Source organism: Pseudomyrmex gracilis, unplaced genomic scaffold (assembly GCF_002006095.1).
Source record: "Pseudomyrmex gracilis isolate BER0280 unplaced genomic scaffold, ASM200609v1 scaffold_17, whole genome shotgun sequence".
Lineage (NCBI taxonomy): Eukaryota > Metazoa > Arthropoda > Insecta > Hymenoptera > Formicidae > Pseudomyrmex > Pseudomyrmex gracilis.
Genome location: NW_018020601.1, coordinates 1,221,250 through 1,239,078, shown reverse-complemented (window position 1 = coordinate 1,239,078; position 17,829 = coordinate 1,221,250). Strand labels below are relative to the sequence as shown.

Sequence of the window (17,829 nt, the reverse complement as noted above, 5' to 3'; positions counted from 1 at the left end):
TCATAGTTACCTGATGTATGTAAATATATAACATATGCGTTGAATTACTTAGATTTAAGCTACGAATAGCTCACTTGATAGTTATTTAACACTTAGAATCTATCAATATTCATCGGTGTAAAATCCATGTCTTGCTCATAAATTGAAATCAATAATTGTGAACAATGGCATACATACGGTAAAGTTATGAGACATACATTTCTATCACAGTATTTATCAGAGAAAGTATTTTTGAAGAAAGTGTGTAACGTATTTTTTATGAAGTAAAAAATTCGAATGAGAAATATGTTCGAAGAAAAAAAAATACGTGAAACTTCGGACAAAAAGAATGTATTGAACTGTCTGTCGCTGGCAGAAATGTCCCGAGTTGCGAAGAAACATAAGTTAACACACAATTCGTCAAGAATTAAAACAGTTTTTTACAAATATCGACGCAATAACGTAAAACCTGCTGATAACACATACTGCTATAGCAAACGCGGTATCAAATCCACGTCGTGTCATTTCTTCAGTGTTGACAGAATACTCATAAAACCGCCTTTCACTTTTATAGAACATTATAACGAAGAAGTTAAACAAAAAGTTATTGCGTCCGGAAAAAAATTCGATTCTCTGTCTAAGAATATAGTGAGTTTGAAGGATGTGGTAGAAGGTACGTTGAAGGAAAGTGAAGAAGCGACAGCTTTGAAAAAAAAAGAATTGTTTGTAAACAAGCGCAGTATAACAAAAAGGAGAATGGTAAGAGATGTTATAAATATTATAAGATTTAATTTATTCTTATAAATATCACACATAAACGTTTCAAATAATTGAAATATTTTCCAATTGATTTGAGATAACAGAGTACTGATATATTGTAGATAGTACGTTGTATCGAGGCAGAAATACCGAAAATTGTGGATGAACAGTTAACTGAATTATTGACGATAGTCGATAACGAACAGAGACAGATATTTAAATTTGAAGATATTACGAAGATAATTTCTCTCAGAGACTCTATAAGCGATTGTCATTTAGAACCGTTTGATCACGTAAATATCAAAATAGCGAAAACATATATCGTCGATGAAATGCGGCGACATAAAAAGTACGTGACTGTTTTGCGACTAATTTTCAGCACAAACTTGCTAATCAGTTAGTTATTATTAAAGTACGCGACAGTTTTTATTTCAAAATATAATAATAAATTACAGTTTCGCTTATATTAAACAGATTTATATATTTATTCCTTGCAGTTTTGACAAAATAACGAAAGCTTTAGAATCGGAAATTATCGACGATTACAAACAAAGCCTTCGTAGCGCGATAATGAATTACGTCTTAACAGATTCTAATAAACGGAAACGCTTATCTATTGAAACACTGCCTATTGAATTTCCTGTCTTATGTGTGCGCGCTCCAGTACCTTGGCATCAATCCAAAGTGACAGCGAATCATATGCTGGAGCACAGTCTTTTTATCGGAAATGAAATATTCAGGGATATACGCGACCTGTGGTTCTCGAAGTAAGATTCTGTGACAAATCAATCTCAAATCACTAAAAACTTACAATTTTGTGTGTATTTATCGTACTCGAATAATTATATCTCGTATATAAATATTTCTTGCTTTTATTAATTAATAGAAATTAATAATTTTGCGCGTTAGATATCGACAAATGAGAATAATTTGCATGAAGGATTTCGGCACGCTTCCCATCCCGGCTACAGAAGTTGAACTAAGATGGAATGGTTTATGCGCTGCCGCCACCGACGTTCTCATCAAAGAGTGGCTGGTTGACGTAGCAGAGATTTTTCTCGAGAAAAAACACGTCTGGTCGCAGTATTTTGAAATGCGACCTGATGCATCCACCGCCTTGATTAAAAAATATTTTCGCGGTATCAATTCCTTGTTATCGAGACAACTGCGAATTATGATAATGGAGACGTTAAGAGACGTCAGAGATTTTTTTATGCGATACAAAGCTGGCAACGTATTCGAAGGATATTACAAAGATCTCATGTTTCTGGAGTAAGAATTTAACGACTGTTTTACACATGTATATTTTCGAAACATCATTGTCGTCAATTTATGCTGATGGATTTGTGAATAAATAGCATATTGTATACATTGTAGACATCCTTTCGTAATATTAAAAGTTGAGCCAAGATTTGGCACGACGGAGCTGTGCATTACGCCAAACGTCTTGGAGCTGCACACGATGATCTCACGATGTTTCGACAAAATTATCGCAGTGAGCGCCAACATACCAAAAATCGACTCCATTTTGTTTCCGGAATTGGAACATATGGGTTATCTCTTTTCAATATCGCGATTCGAGGATGAGGTAATGAGACAATGTTCTGTCGAATGCTTGTCGGATGCATATATAGACGTAGAATGTATAGACTGCGCGTTCCCTACCTTTGCCATGTTAAGAAAATGTCTTCAACGTTGAGAGAGACAGCTGGTGTTGAACAGTAGCCTCATCTTTGTCTAGCAAAGTAGTGGGGAAAAAAGAAGTCTTCGCTTATTGATACCCCCTGTTCCGTTATTACTGGCAGTACTGAAAATTTATATGTTCTCGTTACGTATCCTATAGATTGTTCAATACTGCCAGTAATAACGGAACAGGACCATAGAATAGTAGTGGAAAAGTGGAGATAGAAAAATAGTGGGGGTGAAGAAGAGTGAAAGAGATTAAGGGGTGATGGCAGGGGTGGCAGGTTAGAGTGGTATGAAACAGTAGGCCCTGATCCCACCACAGACATTGATAGACAGAGAAAGAGTTACTGTTCAAAGTATGTTGTCTCTGTCAACCATGAAGACGTCTTTTCAGCCAAACGCGCATTCTATATATTCTACGTCTATGGTCGGATGACGTAAACGTGTGTTATCACAGGTGATGCACATCATCGGTGACGTATTGGACGTGGTCACTAAGCATATATTTGGTCCTACAAATTATCTCAAATGCTACCATGACTTGCTCTACATCACGAGCGGGGTGGCTGAGAAGAAATTAAACAATTTCTTTAGGCTAGAACCAATACCGCTCTTGCGAGAATTCGAGCAACAAATAAGAGCGTACGATAATCTGCGAAGAGAGATTTGCATGTTTCGGAATAAAGTAAGTTTATTGTATCTTAAAAGAGTGAGTCCCAGATGCGCACAGAAACAATCGGACACGGCAGGGTGTATGAATCGGACACAAACTCAATCGGGCACAATAAGAAACGGACACACGACGGACAAATGTACTATGTCCGATTGCAATTGTGTCCGATTGAGACTGTCGTGTGTCCGTTTCAACTCGTTCGATTGAAACTGTGTCTGATTGAGTCCGTCGTGTGTCCGTTTCTTATTGTGCCCGATTGAGTTTGTGTCCGATTCATACACCCTGCCGTGTCCGATTGTTTCTGTGCGCATCTGGGTCCTTCCCCTATCTTAAAAAAGTCAGTAATTTAATATAGTTTATAGTTATATAGTTACACAATATATAGTTTTTCATTTTATAACAGGTTTCGTTGAATATGATAGCAATCGATTGTAGCATCGTGAACGACGCGATGAGAAAGATCTTGTTCACATTACGGAGTACAATATGTGATTTTTTCGCGACCGAGTTGCGAGCGAATAATCGCGACTTGTGTTCGACTTTCGACAAAATAGCGGATGCCATCTCCAAGATGCCAGAAACGACGCAGCAGGTGGTCGAACTGTACAATTATCTATGCGAAAGTCGCGACACAACCATGTTCATTCTGAAAAGACAGTTAGCTCGTTCGATTGAGCTGACATCGTTCCTGTTTGATTACCAGCCGCTCTTAGATGAGGACATCCATTTAAATACGCGCGCCATCACCTGGCCGAAAGAAATGGACAACATGATGGAACTGGCGGCCAGCAGATTGAACATGAGAAAAGAATTTTTGGAGACGGTACTTCGCACAAGACGAGACACTTTCGAAAAGAAGATAATCACCGTGCAGCTGGCAATCGATCAGTTCAAGCGAAAGGACCCGCCGGTTCTCACGATGGAAGAAATGGAGCAAACCGTGGAGGAAATCGAACAAATCTCCGCAACCATGGCGCAAATGCGCAAAGAGGCAGAGGAGATCAACGAGGAGGAGGGGCTGCTGGACATGGAGGTGACTCCGTATACGGAGCTACCGTCCATGCTTAGCACAGTGGAAATCTTCGACAAACTTTGGCACACTGCTCTCGACTTCCATCGTAACTACGATCGATGGTTTTATGGTTCGTTTCTCGGTCTGGACGCTGAGGAAGTGCGCGAGAACACCGAGAACACATGGCGATTGCTGTATAAGTTGTCGCGCGTTCTCACGGATGTGCCAGGCGCAAGACGCGTCGCTGAAATGGTGCGCGGCAAGGTGGAGAAATTTCGTCAGTTTATTCCGGTGTTACAAGTCATTTGCACGCCTGGTCTACAAGACCGACACTGGGAGAGCATCAGTAAGATTGTTGACGTACAGATAGTACCGACGGAGATCAGCAGTCTGTCTGAGATGGTTGAGTACGGTCTGCCAGCTTTTATCGCCAAGCTGGAGGAGATAGCATCGGCAGCTACGAAAGAGTACATACTACAACAAAATCTGCAGAAAATGAAAGAGGAATGGCAAGAAGTGTACTTCGAGTTGATTCCTTATCGCGAAACCGGAGTGTTCATATTGACTGCTGTGGATGACGTACAGATGTTGCTTGATGATCACATTCTTAAAGCGCAGACCATGTGCAGTTCACCCTATGTCAAAGCGTTCGAAAAAGAGATGCAAGAATGGGAGGAAAAGCTGATATTGATGCAGGACATCATCGATCAGTGGCTGCTATGTCAGGCCACGTGGATGTATCTAGAGCCGATATTTAGCAGCGAAGACATTATGCGTCAGATGCCGACCGAATCGCGGAACTTCTTTAGGATAGACGAAATCTGGCGGAAAATAATGCTATATGTTTTAAAGAACAGACGAGTGACCGATGCCACCGCAATGTCAAACATGCTACAAGAGCTGAAGCTCTGCAATGTGCTACTTGAAGAGATCCAAAAAGGTCTGAATGAGTATCTGGAAAAGAAACGTCTGTTCTTCCCGCGATTCTTTTTTCTGTCAAACGACGAGTTGCTGGAGATGTTATCCGAGACCAAAGATCCGCAGCGAGTGCAGCCCCACTTGCGCAAGTGCTTTGAAGGTATTAGCAAGCTCCGCTTCACAAAGGACGAGGAAATCGTAGGCATACTGTCAGTCGAGGAAGAGTACGTGCCTTTGAGCGGCAAGATTTATCCGGCCGACGCAAAAGGCATGGTCGAGAAATGGTTGTGTCAAGTGGAAAACCTCATGGTCATATCACTGCGCGATATTGCCGAGCAGAGTATACTCGCTTATTTTGAGGAAGACCGAGAAGATTGGGTGCTTGTGTGGCCTGGTCAGATCGTCATCTGCAGCAGCCAAGTACACTGGACCAGCGAAGTATATGAATGCTTCAGTGATAATACCCTAAAGACCTACTTACTAAAGTGCAACGATCAAATAGAGAACATTGTGATGCTCGTCCGCGGCTTATTGAGTTCCGGCACTAGGATAACACTGAACGCTCTGATAGTGATAGACGTTCATGCGCGGGACGTGGTAAAGTTATTGATTGATGAGAAGACCAACAATCCTAGTGACTTCAATTGGATAGCACAGTTGCGTTACTATTGGCTAGACGACTGTATCACTGTTTCTATGATCACGACCAACGTCATGTACGCTTTCGAATATCTAGGCAATACGTCTAGATTAGTGATAACGCCGCTGACCGATCGCTGCTACAGAACGCTGATGGGTGCATTAAAGATGAATCTTGGTGGATCTCCGGAAGGACCAGCGGGCACTGGCAAGACAGAAACAGCCAAAGACCTTGCAAAGGCCGTGGCTAAACAGTGTGTAGTGTTCAACTGCTCTGACGGACTTGATTATAAAGCAATGGGCAAGTTCTTCAAAGGTATCGCGCAGGCTGGTGCCTGGGCGTGCTTTGACGAGTTTAACAGGATTGAGGTGGAAGTGTTGTCCGTAATCGCGCAGCAGATATTGTCGATACAGATGGCTATTAGTATGAAAATGGAAAAGTTTATGTTTGAAGGCACCGAGCTGAAGCTAAATCCTACATGCAACGTCATTATCACAATGAACCCAGGCTACGCCGGCCGACAGGAGCTGCCGGACAACCTGAAGGCGCTGTTTCGAACTGTGGTCATGATGGTACCAGATTACATCATGATCGGTGAAATTACGCTCTATTCATATGGCTTCTTTAATGCCAAAGTGCTTGCCGAGAAGATTGTTCACACGTACAAATTATGTTCGGAACAACTCAGTTCTCAGAATCACTACGATTACGGCATGCGAGCGGTTAAGACGGTGTTGATAGCGGCCGGCAATCTAAAGCTCAAGTATCCGACGCAGGACGAGTTAACTCTCGTTCTTCGCGCCATCGTGGATGTCAATCTGCCCAAGTTTCTTTCGCAAGACGTTACTCTCTTTAGCAACATTTATATGGATCTCTTTCCGGATGTTACCTTGTCGAAACCGGATCGCGACGAACTTATACAACAGCTAAAAGAGAATTTAGAGAAACGGAATCTTCAAGCTACCGAGTGGTACTTAGAGAAAATTATACAGATTTACGAGATGTTACTCGTGCGACATGGTCTGATGCTCGTTGGCACCACTCTAGGTGGAAAAACTCAGGCCTATCAAACTTTGGCCGCGTCTTTAGGCGATTTGTCGGGTAGACGAAAATCCACGATACGGGAATTCCGCACGATCTATCGAGTGATCAATCCCAAGGCTATTACACTGAGCCAGTTATATGGTAGCTTTGATCCGGTATCTCACGAATGGAGTGACGGTGTGTTGGCCAACACGTTTCGCGAGTTCGCGCAGTTTATATCTGTGGATCGTAAGTGGATCGTGTTTGACGGTCCAGTAGACGCAATCTGGATTGAAAGTATGAACACAGTGTTAGACGATAATAAGAAGCTCTGTCTCATGTCCGGTGAGATCATACAAATGTCTGCCAAAATGAATATGTTCTTTGAAGTGGCCGATCTTGAACACGCCTCGCCCGCTACTGTCAGCAGATGCGGCATGATTTACATGGACCCGTCTCAGTTGGGCTGGTCGCCTATCTTCGAATCGTACAAAAAGTTCTTGAAGGAAAAATTGCTGATAGAACAGTTCGAACTTATCGTCGAATTGGTCGAGTGGCTGACAAAACCGATATTACGTTTTATCCACTATAGTTGCAAAACTTTCATAGACACGTCGGAGAATCATAAGTTTGTTGTAAGTTTCTTGCAAAATTAAAAAAATATATTTACAATATAATTTAATTTTGATTAAATATTATATAATATATAAAATAAAATTTTGATACTATATATTTTGATACTATTTACACAAACAAAATATATGTATATATTAATATATATTTTATATTTTATATCATGTGGCATATAGTCCTTTACGAGAGTATTCACGATGATGTTAGCGGAAGAAACACGAGTGAGCACCTTATGGCTTCAATGCGTGTTACTTTTTAGCATTGTTTGGGGCATGTGCCCGACATTAACAAATGAAAGTAGAAAAGTCTTCGATGTATATTTAAGAAAATTATTGGTCGGCAATATCGAGAAGCATCCTAAACCAAAGATGTTCAAGATGACAAAGCAACAGCTTTTTCCCGATAAAGGCACGGTATTCGATTGGATTTACGATAAGAGAAACAATGGATGTTGGATATCTTGGATGGATACAATAAAACAGGTATTAGAAAAAGTTTGCATGTATTATTATTACTATAAAAACAAATAATAAAGAGAGAGAGAGAGAGAGAGAGAGATAAAAAAACCCATAATGGAAATGAGTAAGATTTAAAAAATATGTTTTCTCAGGCAACTTTACCTACAACGACGAAGGCTAGCGAGCTGATCATTCAAACAACCGAGATGTGCATCCAACTGTTCTTCATTAAGCAATTTTTGCACCAATCAATACCGGTTTTGTTTGTGGGTCCCACAGGCACTGGCAAATCCGCGATCGTGCTGAATTATCTCGTATCGTTGCCCCGAGAGAAATTCCTCGAAAATATTATAAATTTCAGCGCGCGCACAAACGCACCGCAGACTCAGGAGATAGTCATGTCAAAGCTGGACAGAAGAAGAAAGGGAGTTTACGGTCCGGCTATGGGAAAGAAATACGTGCTGTTTGTCGACGATCTCAGCATGCCGCAAGTGGAAGTTTACGGCGCACAACCGCCGATTGAGCTACTTCGTCAATGGGTAGATCATGGATATTGGTTTGATCCGAAAGACACTTCAATGCTGTATCTAGTAGACATTCTGCTGATCGCAGCTATGTTACCGTCCGGAGGCAGCTCGAACGTTGTAACAACGAGATTCACTCGTCACATGCATGTAATTGGTATCGATTCCTTTGAGGAAACCACAATGACGAAGATTTTCACATCGATTCTTGAGTGGCACTTTGCCAAAGGTTTCGTCGTAGAAGTTTCTCGACTGAGCAAAATGGTAGTAAATGCCACTTTGAGTGTGTTCCTCGCGGCTATCAAAACTTTTCTACCGACGCCATCGAGGAGTCATTACTTGTTTAACCTGCGTGACTTCAGTCGAGTCATCAGCGGCATGCTTCTGGTGCCAGCCATTAGAATGAAAGATCCGAAAAAGCTTATCAGATTATGGATTCACGAAGTGTATCGCGTGTTCCACGACCGATTGATAAATGATACCGATCGCGAAACATTGTTCAAAATAGTGAAGTACACGTGTTATGATCAATTGCGCCAGCCATTGGACAAGGTGCTCGAAAGATTGCTGAAGCCAAACGAGAAAATGGTCACTAGTTCTCATATAAGTGATCTCTTCTTTGGAAATTATATTGAACCTGACGCTGAGCCGAAGATATACGATGAAGTAACAGATCTGGAGGATCTTCAAGAGAAAATGGACTATTATCTAGCCGAGTATAATGCAATCTCACGGACACCGATGAATTTGGTATTATTTAGATATGCTATCGAACACATATCTCGCATTTCGCGCGTGTTGTTACAAGATAAAGGTCACGCTTTGCTTATCGGAGTGGACAGTTCCGGCCGCAATTCTTACGCCAAGCTGGCAACTAGCATGTGCGAATATCTGATACACCAGATCGAAATCACAAAAACTTACGAACATTCCGAGTGGCGGGAAGATTTGAAGAACTTGCTGTTGCATGTCGGCTGCGACGACAAGCCCACTACCTTCATTTTCGGCGACCATCAGATCAAGGACGAATCCTTCATTGAAGATATCAGTATGATTCTGAATACCGCAGACGTACCGAATTTGTACGGAATAGAAGAGAAAGCGGAGATCTTAGATAAGATGTCGTCGGTTGTGAGAGAAGCGAGCGGTGGTAAGAAAATAGAAACGACACCAATGATGCTATATAACATGTTTATTGATAGGATCAAGAAGAATCTACACATAATTCTAACGATGTCGCCGATAGGCGATGCTTTCCGAAATCGTCTGAGGATGTTCCCATCGCTTATCAATTGTTGTACCATTGATTGGTTCATACCGTGGCCAGAAGACGCCCTTGAGAAGGTAGCCAGAATGTCATTAAGGGATTTAGATATTGACACAAAATTACAAGAAAAGTGCGTGCAGATATGTAAAGAGTTTCACATGAGCGTCTCTCTGACGAGCGAGGATTACTACTTGACACACGGTAGACGTTACTATGTCACTCCTACAAGTTTTCTTCAGTTGATCAAATCTCTATACAAACTGTACGCGCAGAAGACCGAGCAAATCACTCTTCAGCAAACGCGCTATGAGACCGGCCTGGAAAAACTAGATTTCGCCGCCGGTCAAGTGGCAGTTATGCAGGAGGAACTACAGAGGCTGCAGCCAAAGTTAGTGGAACAGTCGCAGTTGAGCGACAAGTTGATGATTCGGATTGAGCAGGATACCGTCAACGTGGAAGCGAAGAAAGAGATCGTCGCTGCCGACGAGGCTCTGGCGAATGAAGCCGCAGCGGCTGCTCAGGCAATCAAAGACGACTGTGAGAGTGACTTGGCTGAGGCTACTCCGGCGCTGGAAGCAGCTCTGGCGGCATTAGATACTCTGAAACCGGCGGATATTACAATCGTGAAGGCAATGAAGAGTCCACCGGCCGGTGTTAGATTAGTTATGGAAGCAATTTGCGTGTTGAAGGGTATAAAACCAGAAAAAGTTCAAGATCCAATTACCGGACAGATAGTAGACGACTATTGGCCTGCATCCATCAAAATGTTAGGTGATATAAAATTTCTGGAAAATCTTAAGAATTTTGACAAAGATAACATACCGCAAGCGTACATGAAACGTATTCGTGATAAATTCATTAACGATCGGAGCTTTCAACCAGAAGCTATCAAAAAGGTCTCCACCGCCTGCGAGGGTCTCTGCAAGTGGGTGCGCGCGATGGAAGTATACGATCGCGTGATCAAGGTTGTCGCGCCGAAAAAAGCAATGTTAGCAGAGGCTGAAGCTGCACTAGCCATACAGATGGAGATGCTCACCGACAAGAGGAATCTCTTGCAGGAGGTATCGCAAAAACTGCAATCGCTGAACGACGAATTCGCCGAATGCATGCGCGAAAAAAAGAAACTCGAAGATCAGATCGACTACTGCACGCAAAAGTTGGAGAGAGCAGAGAAACTGCTAAGCGGCCTAGGCGGCGAAAAGACCAGATGGAGCGAGATAGCCACTACTCTGGGCATCAGTCTGGATAACGTGATTGGAGATGTTTTACTGTCGTCTGGAATAATAGCTTACCTTGGCGCATTTACGATAGAATATAGAAGCAAATTGATCAACCAGTGGCACGTTTCTTGCGTAAAAGCAGCTATACCGTGCGCAGCTAAGTTCAGTCTAGTCGATATTCTGGGTGAACCAGTGGAAATCAGAGAATGGACCATCTATGGATTACCGGCCGACAATTTTTCCATAGAGAACGGAATAATTGTAAAGCACGCTGATCGCTGGCCGCTTATGATCGATCCGCAGAATCAAGCCAACAAGTGGATAAAAAATATGGAGAAACCGAACAAGTTGACGGTGATCAAACTAACGGATCCTAATTACGCGCGAGTGATGGAGAATGCCATTCAACTGGGCTTGCCGGTGTTGCTGGAAAATATTCTGGAAGAGATCGACGTGATTCTGGAGCCCGTGCTGTTGAAGAGAGTGTACAAGCAGCGCGGAGTACTATATATCAAATTCGGCGAGACCTTACTGGAGTACAATACAAATTTTCGATTTTATATCACCACGCGTCTTCGAAATCCACACTATTTACCTGAAATTGTAGTGAAGGTAACTCTATTGAACTTCATGATTACACCGAAAGGTTTGCAGGATCAGTTGTTGGGCATAGTTGTAGCTAAAGAGCTACCGGTGTTAGAAGAGAAGAAAAATCAGCTGATAGTGGAAGGCGCGAACAACAAACGAATTCTTAAGGAAATCGAAGACAAGATCTTAGAGGTTCTTACGACATCAGAGGGTAACATACTGGAGGACGAGACCGCTATTAAGATACTCTCGACCTCGAAGGTGCTGTCTGAAGATATTGAATCGAAGCAAGAAATTGCGATAAAAACTATAGCGGAGATAGACGAAGCTCGCAATGGCTACGTTCCCGTCTCGAAGCACGGCGCTGTTCTCTTTTTCTGTATCTCCGAGTTAGCTAAACTCGATCCTATGTATCAATATTCGCTATCTTGGTTCATACATCTCTACATCATGGCGATAGCCTATAGCGAGCATTCAGACAATCTGAACACGCGAATGAACAATCTCAACTCATACTTCACAGCAAGCATCTACAGAAATGTGTGCCGTTCTCTGTTCGAGAAGGACAAATTGATATTCTCTTTGGTTCTTTGCATCGATTTGCTACGAGCCGACTATAAACTCGAAGAGGAACTTTGGGTGTTCTTTTTGACTGGCGGAATAGTTCTGGACAATCCCCATCCAAATCCCGATTCTTCCTGGTTAACCGATAAATCTTGGTCTGATGTTGTGAGGGCTAATCTTCTGCCTGGTCTTGAGAAACTGAGAGAATCCTTTCAATCTAATATATCACAGTGGAAACAATATTATGATCTATCAAATCCGCAAGAACATCCATTTCCACCGCCATTCGAAAACGTAGGCGAGAGTTTGAGGAAGCTCGTAATCCTGAGATGTGTGAGACCAGACAAGTTGGTTGCCGCTGTTCAAAAATTCATTATCCATCACATGGGTATATCCTTTGTGGAACCGCCGCCGTTTGATCTCCAGAGTTCGTACGATGACTCGAGCAACGTCACGCCCCTCATCTTCGTGCTCTCACCTGGTTCAGACCCAATGGTCAATTTGATTAAGTTCGCCGAGGAATGCGGAATCTCAAAAAAAAACCTCGTAACGATTTCTCTCGGTCAGGGTCAGGGACCGGTCGCGATCAGTATGATCGATCGTGGTATCAAGCTCGGCGAGTGGGTCATCTTGCAAAACTGTCATCTCGCCGTATCCTGGATGAAAGAACTCGATCGGATATGCGACGAGATAATCGTGCCCGAGAAAACGCATCCGAAGTTCCGCATATGGCTGACCAGCTATCCGTCCAAAGAATTTCCAGTATCTATACTGCAAAACGGAATTAAGATGACGAACGAGCCACCGAAGGGGCTAAAGAACAATCTACTGCGAAGTTACGTGCACGATCCCATTTCGAATCCTTATTTCTTCCGCGAGTGTGTAAAAATAATTGAGTGGAGAAGTTTATTGTTCTCTCTGTGCTTCTTTCACGCCGTAGTGCTAGAAAGACGAAGCTTTGGCCCACTCGGTTGGAACATACCTTACGAATTCAACGAAACCGATTTGCATATCTCTATAATGCAGCTGCAAGTACGCCAGCGTTTTTTCTTGTTTCTTTTTGTTGTAATTTAATTGATGTTGTTGTTATTATGAAATCAAATAATTAATACAATGTTTTTTTATTGTTGATTCAGCTCTTCTTAAACGACTATGACGAAGTACCGTTTGATGCACTTTTGTATTTGACAGGAGAATGCAATTATGGAGGCAGAGTGACTGACGACAAAGATAGGCGTCTGTTGAATGTTTTATTGAAGAAATTTTATAATTTTGATGTCATCACAAGATCACGGTAATATATACATGTATTTATTTTTAAATTTAACTGGTCAATTCTGTATCTCAACTATAGTAAAAATATGAAAAGTGTAGCTTGCGCGATTCAGTAACTTTCATCATAGTGAAAATGCGAGATATCTCATGGGAATTTGTTCGGCAAGAAATATTTTGTCGAATGGTGAGATCCGAGAAAAAAAAGATAGAAATAAAAAAGACAAGAGCCATTATATTGATACACGTTGAAATAACAATTATATATTTAAAACTTTCTGTTTAATCGCAATATTCAATAGATATCATTTTAAGCCATATTATACTTAGGTTTTTTATGGATTCTAATACTTATCAATTTTTGTGTTTTTGTTTTTCATTGTTCCTTGCGTACTTCAGTGTGATAAATACTAAAAACATTGTTTTAAGAAGCAAAAGAAAATAATGACACAATATTACGACTAATAGATGTTTGGAAATATTGTACTTTTACTATTCAAAATACTTACAATTTTTCGTTTATTTTTGTGTTGTACTTGGGCGATCCCGATCAAACTCCGGATATTTATTCATAAAAAATAAAAATAATTTTTTTCTGTTTCTTTGTAACATTTATTATTACTTGCACTGAGGACATGTAGCATATATTATAAATATTATATATGCACATACTATAAATACTATAAATACTATAAATATATTAGTTTTGTATATAAATTTGAATATTTCCACATATTTTGTTAAAAATGTTTTTTATGTTTCTGTGACTAATGACGAAAAAGGTAAGTTATTTTATTGCAAAATTATATATTTTTATTTAAAAATTAATAATTATTTGTTTACATAATTAAATCGTAAGCGGCAATTTTTAATGGATAAACTTGTTAGTACTCATTATTAGAAATACAATAAAACAAGTTTCACGAAAATCGATTTACTATATAACTGAGTTCCGATGTAAAAACCTTACTACACTTCACTATATGCGCTTTACGGATTTAGTCATTTCTATTTCACATATTATAGCTTGTGGATTTAGAAATATTGCATTTTCATTTTGCTTATAACGAATCCAGCATATTCACGTGAAATGAACATGCAAAGAGTGAGAAAATTAGACAACAATATAAAAGTGACCCTAAGGTTTTATTTAAAATTTTGACTCCAAAACCGGACTTCTTGTTACTTATATTGCAATTGTTTGAATTTTTCTTTTATGGAACTTATGTTTTCTTATGTAGCTACTCGTTTTCTCCGAGCGGAATTTATCACATGCCGGAAGATACTTCTTACGAAGGATGCTTAGCGTATATTCGCAGTTTACCGCTCACTCAACTACCGGAAGTCTTCGGTTTCCACGACAATGCGGATATTTCGAAAGATAATCGAGAAGCGATGCAGCTATTGTCCGCCACACTTTTGACTCAGCCACAAATCAGCAAAGTAGGTAAGTGAATGATATATATACAGGATGTCCCAGAATTTGCGGACACGGAATGCATAACGTGATTATATGTCAGAAGAAGCAACTTTTCTTTCTGACAAAATTGCATTTGAGCAATTACTTTTTAAATTAGAGCAACTTTTAACTAACGAATGAGTGCTCTCGGTTACTCATGAATTAAGGACGGCGCACGCACAGCGTGCATGGCGCGTAAGCATGTACGCTATTTTGATAAAGATTTTACAAGAATTAACAATTTTGAATAAAAATTATTCATGTTTTATCTAATCTACTTATTTTACTTTTATTCGTTTTAATGATATCGATCAATTAGAAAATGTTCCTCTTATGAAGTAAGTTGTATTCAAACTAGCGATTAAGATATAATAATTCTTATGAAATCTTAAAGATATCATAATTTTTATAAAATCTTTATCAAAATAGCGTACATGCTTATGCGTCACACACGCTGTGCGCGCACCGTCTCTGATTCATGCGTAACTGAGAGCGCTCATTTGTTAGTTAAAAGTTGCTTTTATTTAAAAAGTAACGCTCAGACGCAATTTTGCCAGAGAGAAAAGTTGCTTCTTCTGACACATAATCACGTTATGCATTCCGTATCCGCGAACTCTGGGACACCCTGTATATATGTACATATATACATATATGTGCGTGCGTGCGTATCTCGATTTGTAACTTAAACAGATTATTAAATTAAATACATATCTGTTTCTCTTCGCGTTCAAATTTCAGGTGTCGAAAAAGATACGGACGAAGTGGTTTACACTATGGCTGATGACATTTTTTCGAAAATGCCGCCGCTGTTTGATATCGAATACGTGTCCGACAAATATCCGATACTGTATATGAATAGCATGAACACAGTGTTGCGTCAGGAACTCGTCAGATTCAATGAGCTCGTCGAAATCATCATGGAAACGTTGATTAATGTGCGGAAAGCGATCAGAGGACAAGTGCTGATGTCAGCAGAATTGGAAGAAATTTACGTTAGTATAAGCATTGGTAAAGTTCCGCTCGCCTGGAACAGAAAGTCGTATCCTTCGCTGAAACCACTTGGCAGTTATGTGAGCAATTTGTTAGAAAGAATACAGTTCCTGCAAAATTGGGTCGATCGCGACATACCATATGTGTTCTGGATATCCGGTTTTTTCTTTACACAGTCGTTTCTGACGGCAGTATTGCAAAATCACGCTCGCAAGCACAAGATACCTATCGATCAGCTGGACTTTGAATTCGAAATGACCGGTTTTGAAATGAAAGAGAACGTTGACGTCGCACCTTTGCACGGAGTTTATATAAGTGTATGCAAAGAATTTTTATCTTACTATATAAATTTTTTTATGATATTACAATTTATATATATATATATTAGGTGTTGGAATTAATTCGTAGCGTTTTACAAGAGATGGCGTAGGTAGTACAGTATTTTGTTGTTACCTGCAGTAATGTATTCATCGTGAAACAGCTGTCATTGGACGTTATTTGCTTTACATAACCTTTTTTTAAATCGTAAATAACAACACTTTATAATTTATTGAATATGTCAAAATTTGTGCCGAATAAAGTGTTTTTGCGGGGAGTTTTACTTCATTACTTTAATACAAAAGTGTTGCTGAAGCTCATCGTATTTTAGTGGAAGTGTATGGTAAACATGCTCTAGCTGAGCAAACGTGTCGGAAGTGGTTTGCACGTTTTAAAACTGGTGATTTCGACTTGGATAACAAGGAGCGACCTGGCCAGCCGAAAAAAAATTTGAAGATAATGATTTGGAGGCATTGCTCAATGAAGACTCATGTCAAACACTTCAAGAATTGTCTACATCATTGGGAGTTGACTTATCAACGGTAGGAAAACGTCTTAAAAGTTTAAAAACGGCCGGAATACTCCAAAAGACACGACAAAGTCATTTTGCTGCACGACAATGCTCGTCCGCACGTCGCAAAACCGGTACAAACATACCTGGAAACACTTAAATGGGAAGTCCTACCCCACCCGCCGTATTCTCCAGATGTTGCTCTTTCTGATTACCATTTGTTTCGTTCGATGGCTCATAGTCTGTCTGAGCAGAAGTTCATTTCTTAGAAGATTGTCAAAAATGGGTCGATTCGTAGATTGCATCTAAAGACGAAGCGTTCTTCCAACACGGTATTCGTTCCCTGTCCAAAAGATGGTCAAAAGTAGTAGAAAGCGATGGGCAATACTTTAATTAATGTATTTTTTTATTTTTATTTAAAATAAATAATTTTTCTTCATTAAAAAAACGCTACGAATTAATTCCAATTCCTAAATATATATATATATATATATTCTTAGGGTCTCTTCCTCGAAGGAGCTCGGTGGAACAGAAATATGAGAATGCTGGATGAATCTAAGCCCAAGGTCATTTTTGATGTGTTACCCATCATATGGCTGAAACCCGACATAAAGACCCAATTTGAAATAAAGAATGTTTATTATTGTCCGGTGTATAAGACGAGCGCTAGACGAGGAGTGTTGGCAACTACCGGGCATTCTTCTAATTTCATACTGTACATTCTAATGCCAACAAACGTGGATGAATCACATTGGATTATTAGAGGTGTAGCTGCTCTTTGTCAACTGGACAATTAATTTATATAAACATCATCGGTATATTTATGCAGAACGATTCATTACTTAAATAGCTAATAGAAAACTGACTTTAATGAAGAAGATTCACATCAGGATATTATTCAAAATATGATTATACAATAAAAATTATTTAAAATATAATTATGCAATAAAAATTATGATTCTACAAAACGGTAGCGTGCGCGGGTTCGAATTCCCATCACTGCGTTCATAACGCGTAAGCAGCGTAAGAAATGTCCGAGTTCTTCGGCTCACTTCCTGACTTTTATTTATTATTGTTACACGTTTTCTATATATGTATATACCAAATTTATATATATTAAATTTATATTATATAAATTTCAACCAATTAGTGACGACGAGACAAAGACAGAAATCCTAGTTGTGATGCTCTCTATCGAGGACAGCTCGCACAATGGCAAGGCGCGTTCCATATTATAGTTCAGTGACCAAAACCAAAGAAATTTCCGGGCTAGGGACGTGGATTTAGGGACATCCGGTCACATTTTCATCATCCAATTCTCAGCGCTCAGCTGGG

At 40.1% G+C, this 17,829-nt stretch overlaps 1 protein-coding gene across 3 annotated transcripts; it reads left to right on the top strand.

Moving 5' to 3' along the window:
• The first annotated feature begins 59 nt into the window (after nucleotides 1-59).
• LOC109864101 (dynein heavy chain 3, axonemal) lies at nucleotides 60-17,373 on the top strand. Of its 3 annotated transcripts, XM_020445006.1 has the most exons (14): nucleotides 60-738; nucleotides 861-1,087; nucleotides 1,236-1,505; nucleotides 1,648-2,010; nucleotides 2,116-2,326; nucleotides 2,882-3,109; nucleotides 3,501-7,325; nucleotides 7,500-7,805; nucleotides 7,934-12,976; nucleotides 13,081-13,238; nucleotides 14,458-14,663; nucleotides 15,414-15,667; nucleotides 15,842-15,982; nucleotides 16,995-17,373. In XM_020445006.1, exons 1-14 carry the CDS (start codon nucleotides 277-279, stop codon nucleotides 17,289-17,291), a joined length of 11,991 nt encoding a protein of 3,996 aa, XP_020300595.1. In that variant the 5' UTR covers nucleotides 60-276; the 3' UTR covers nucleotides 17,292-17,373. The 3 variants fall into 3 exon arrangements, with proteins under 3 accessions (XP_020300595.1, XP_020300594.1, XP_020300596.1); XM_020445005.1 differs by having other exon boundaries at nucleotides 15,414-15,982; XM_020445007.1 differs by lacking the exon at nucleotides 16,995-17,373 and adding an exon at nucleotides 16,315-16,518 and having other exon boundaries at nucleotides 15,414-15,982.
• Nucleotides 17,374-17,829: the final 456 nt, after the last annotated feature.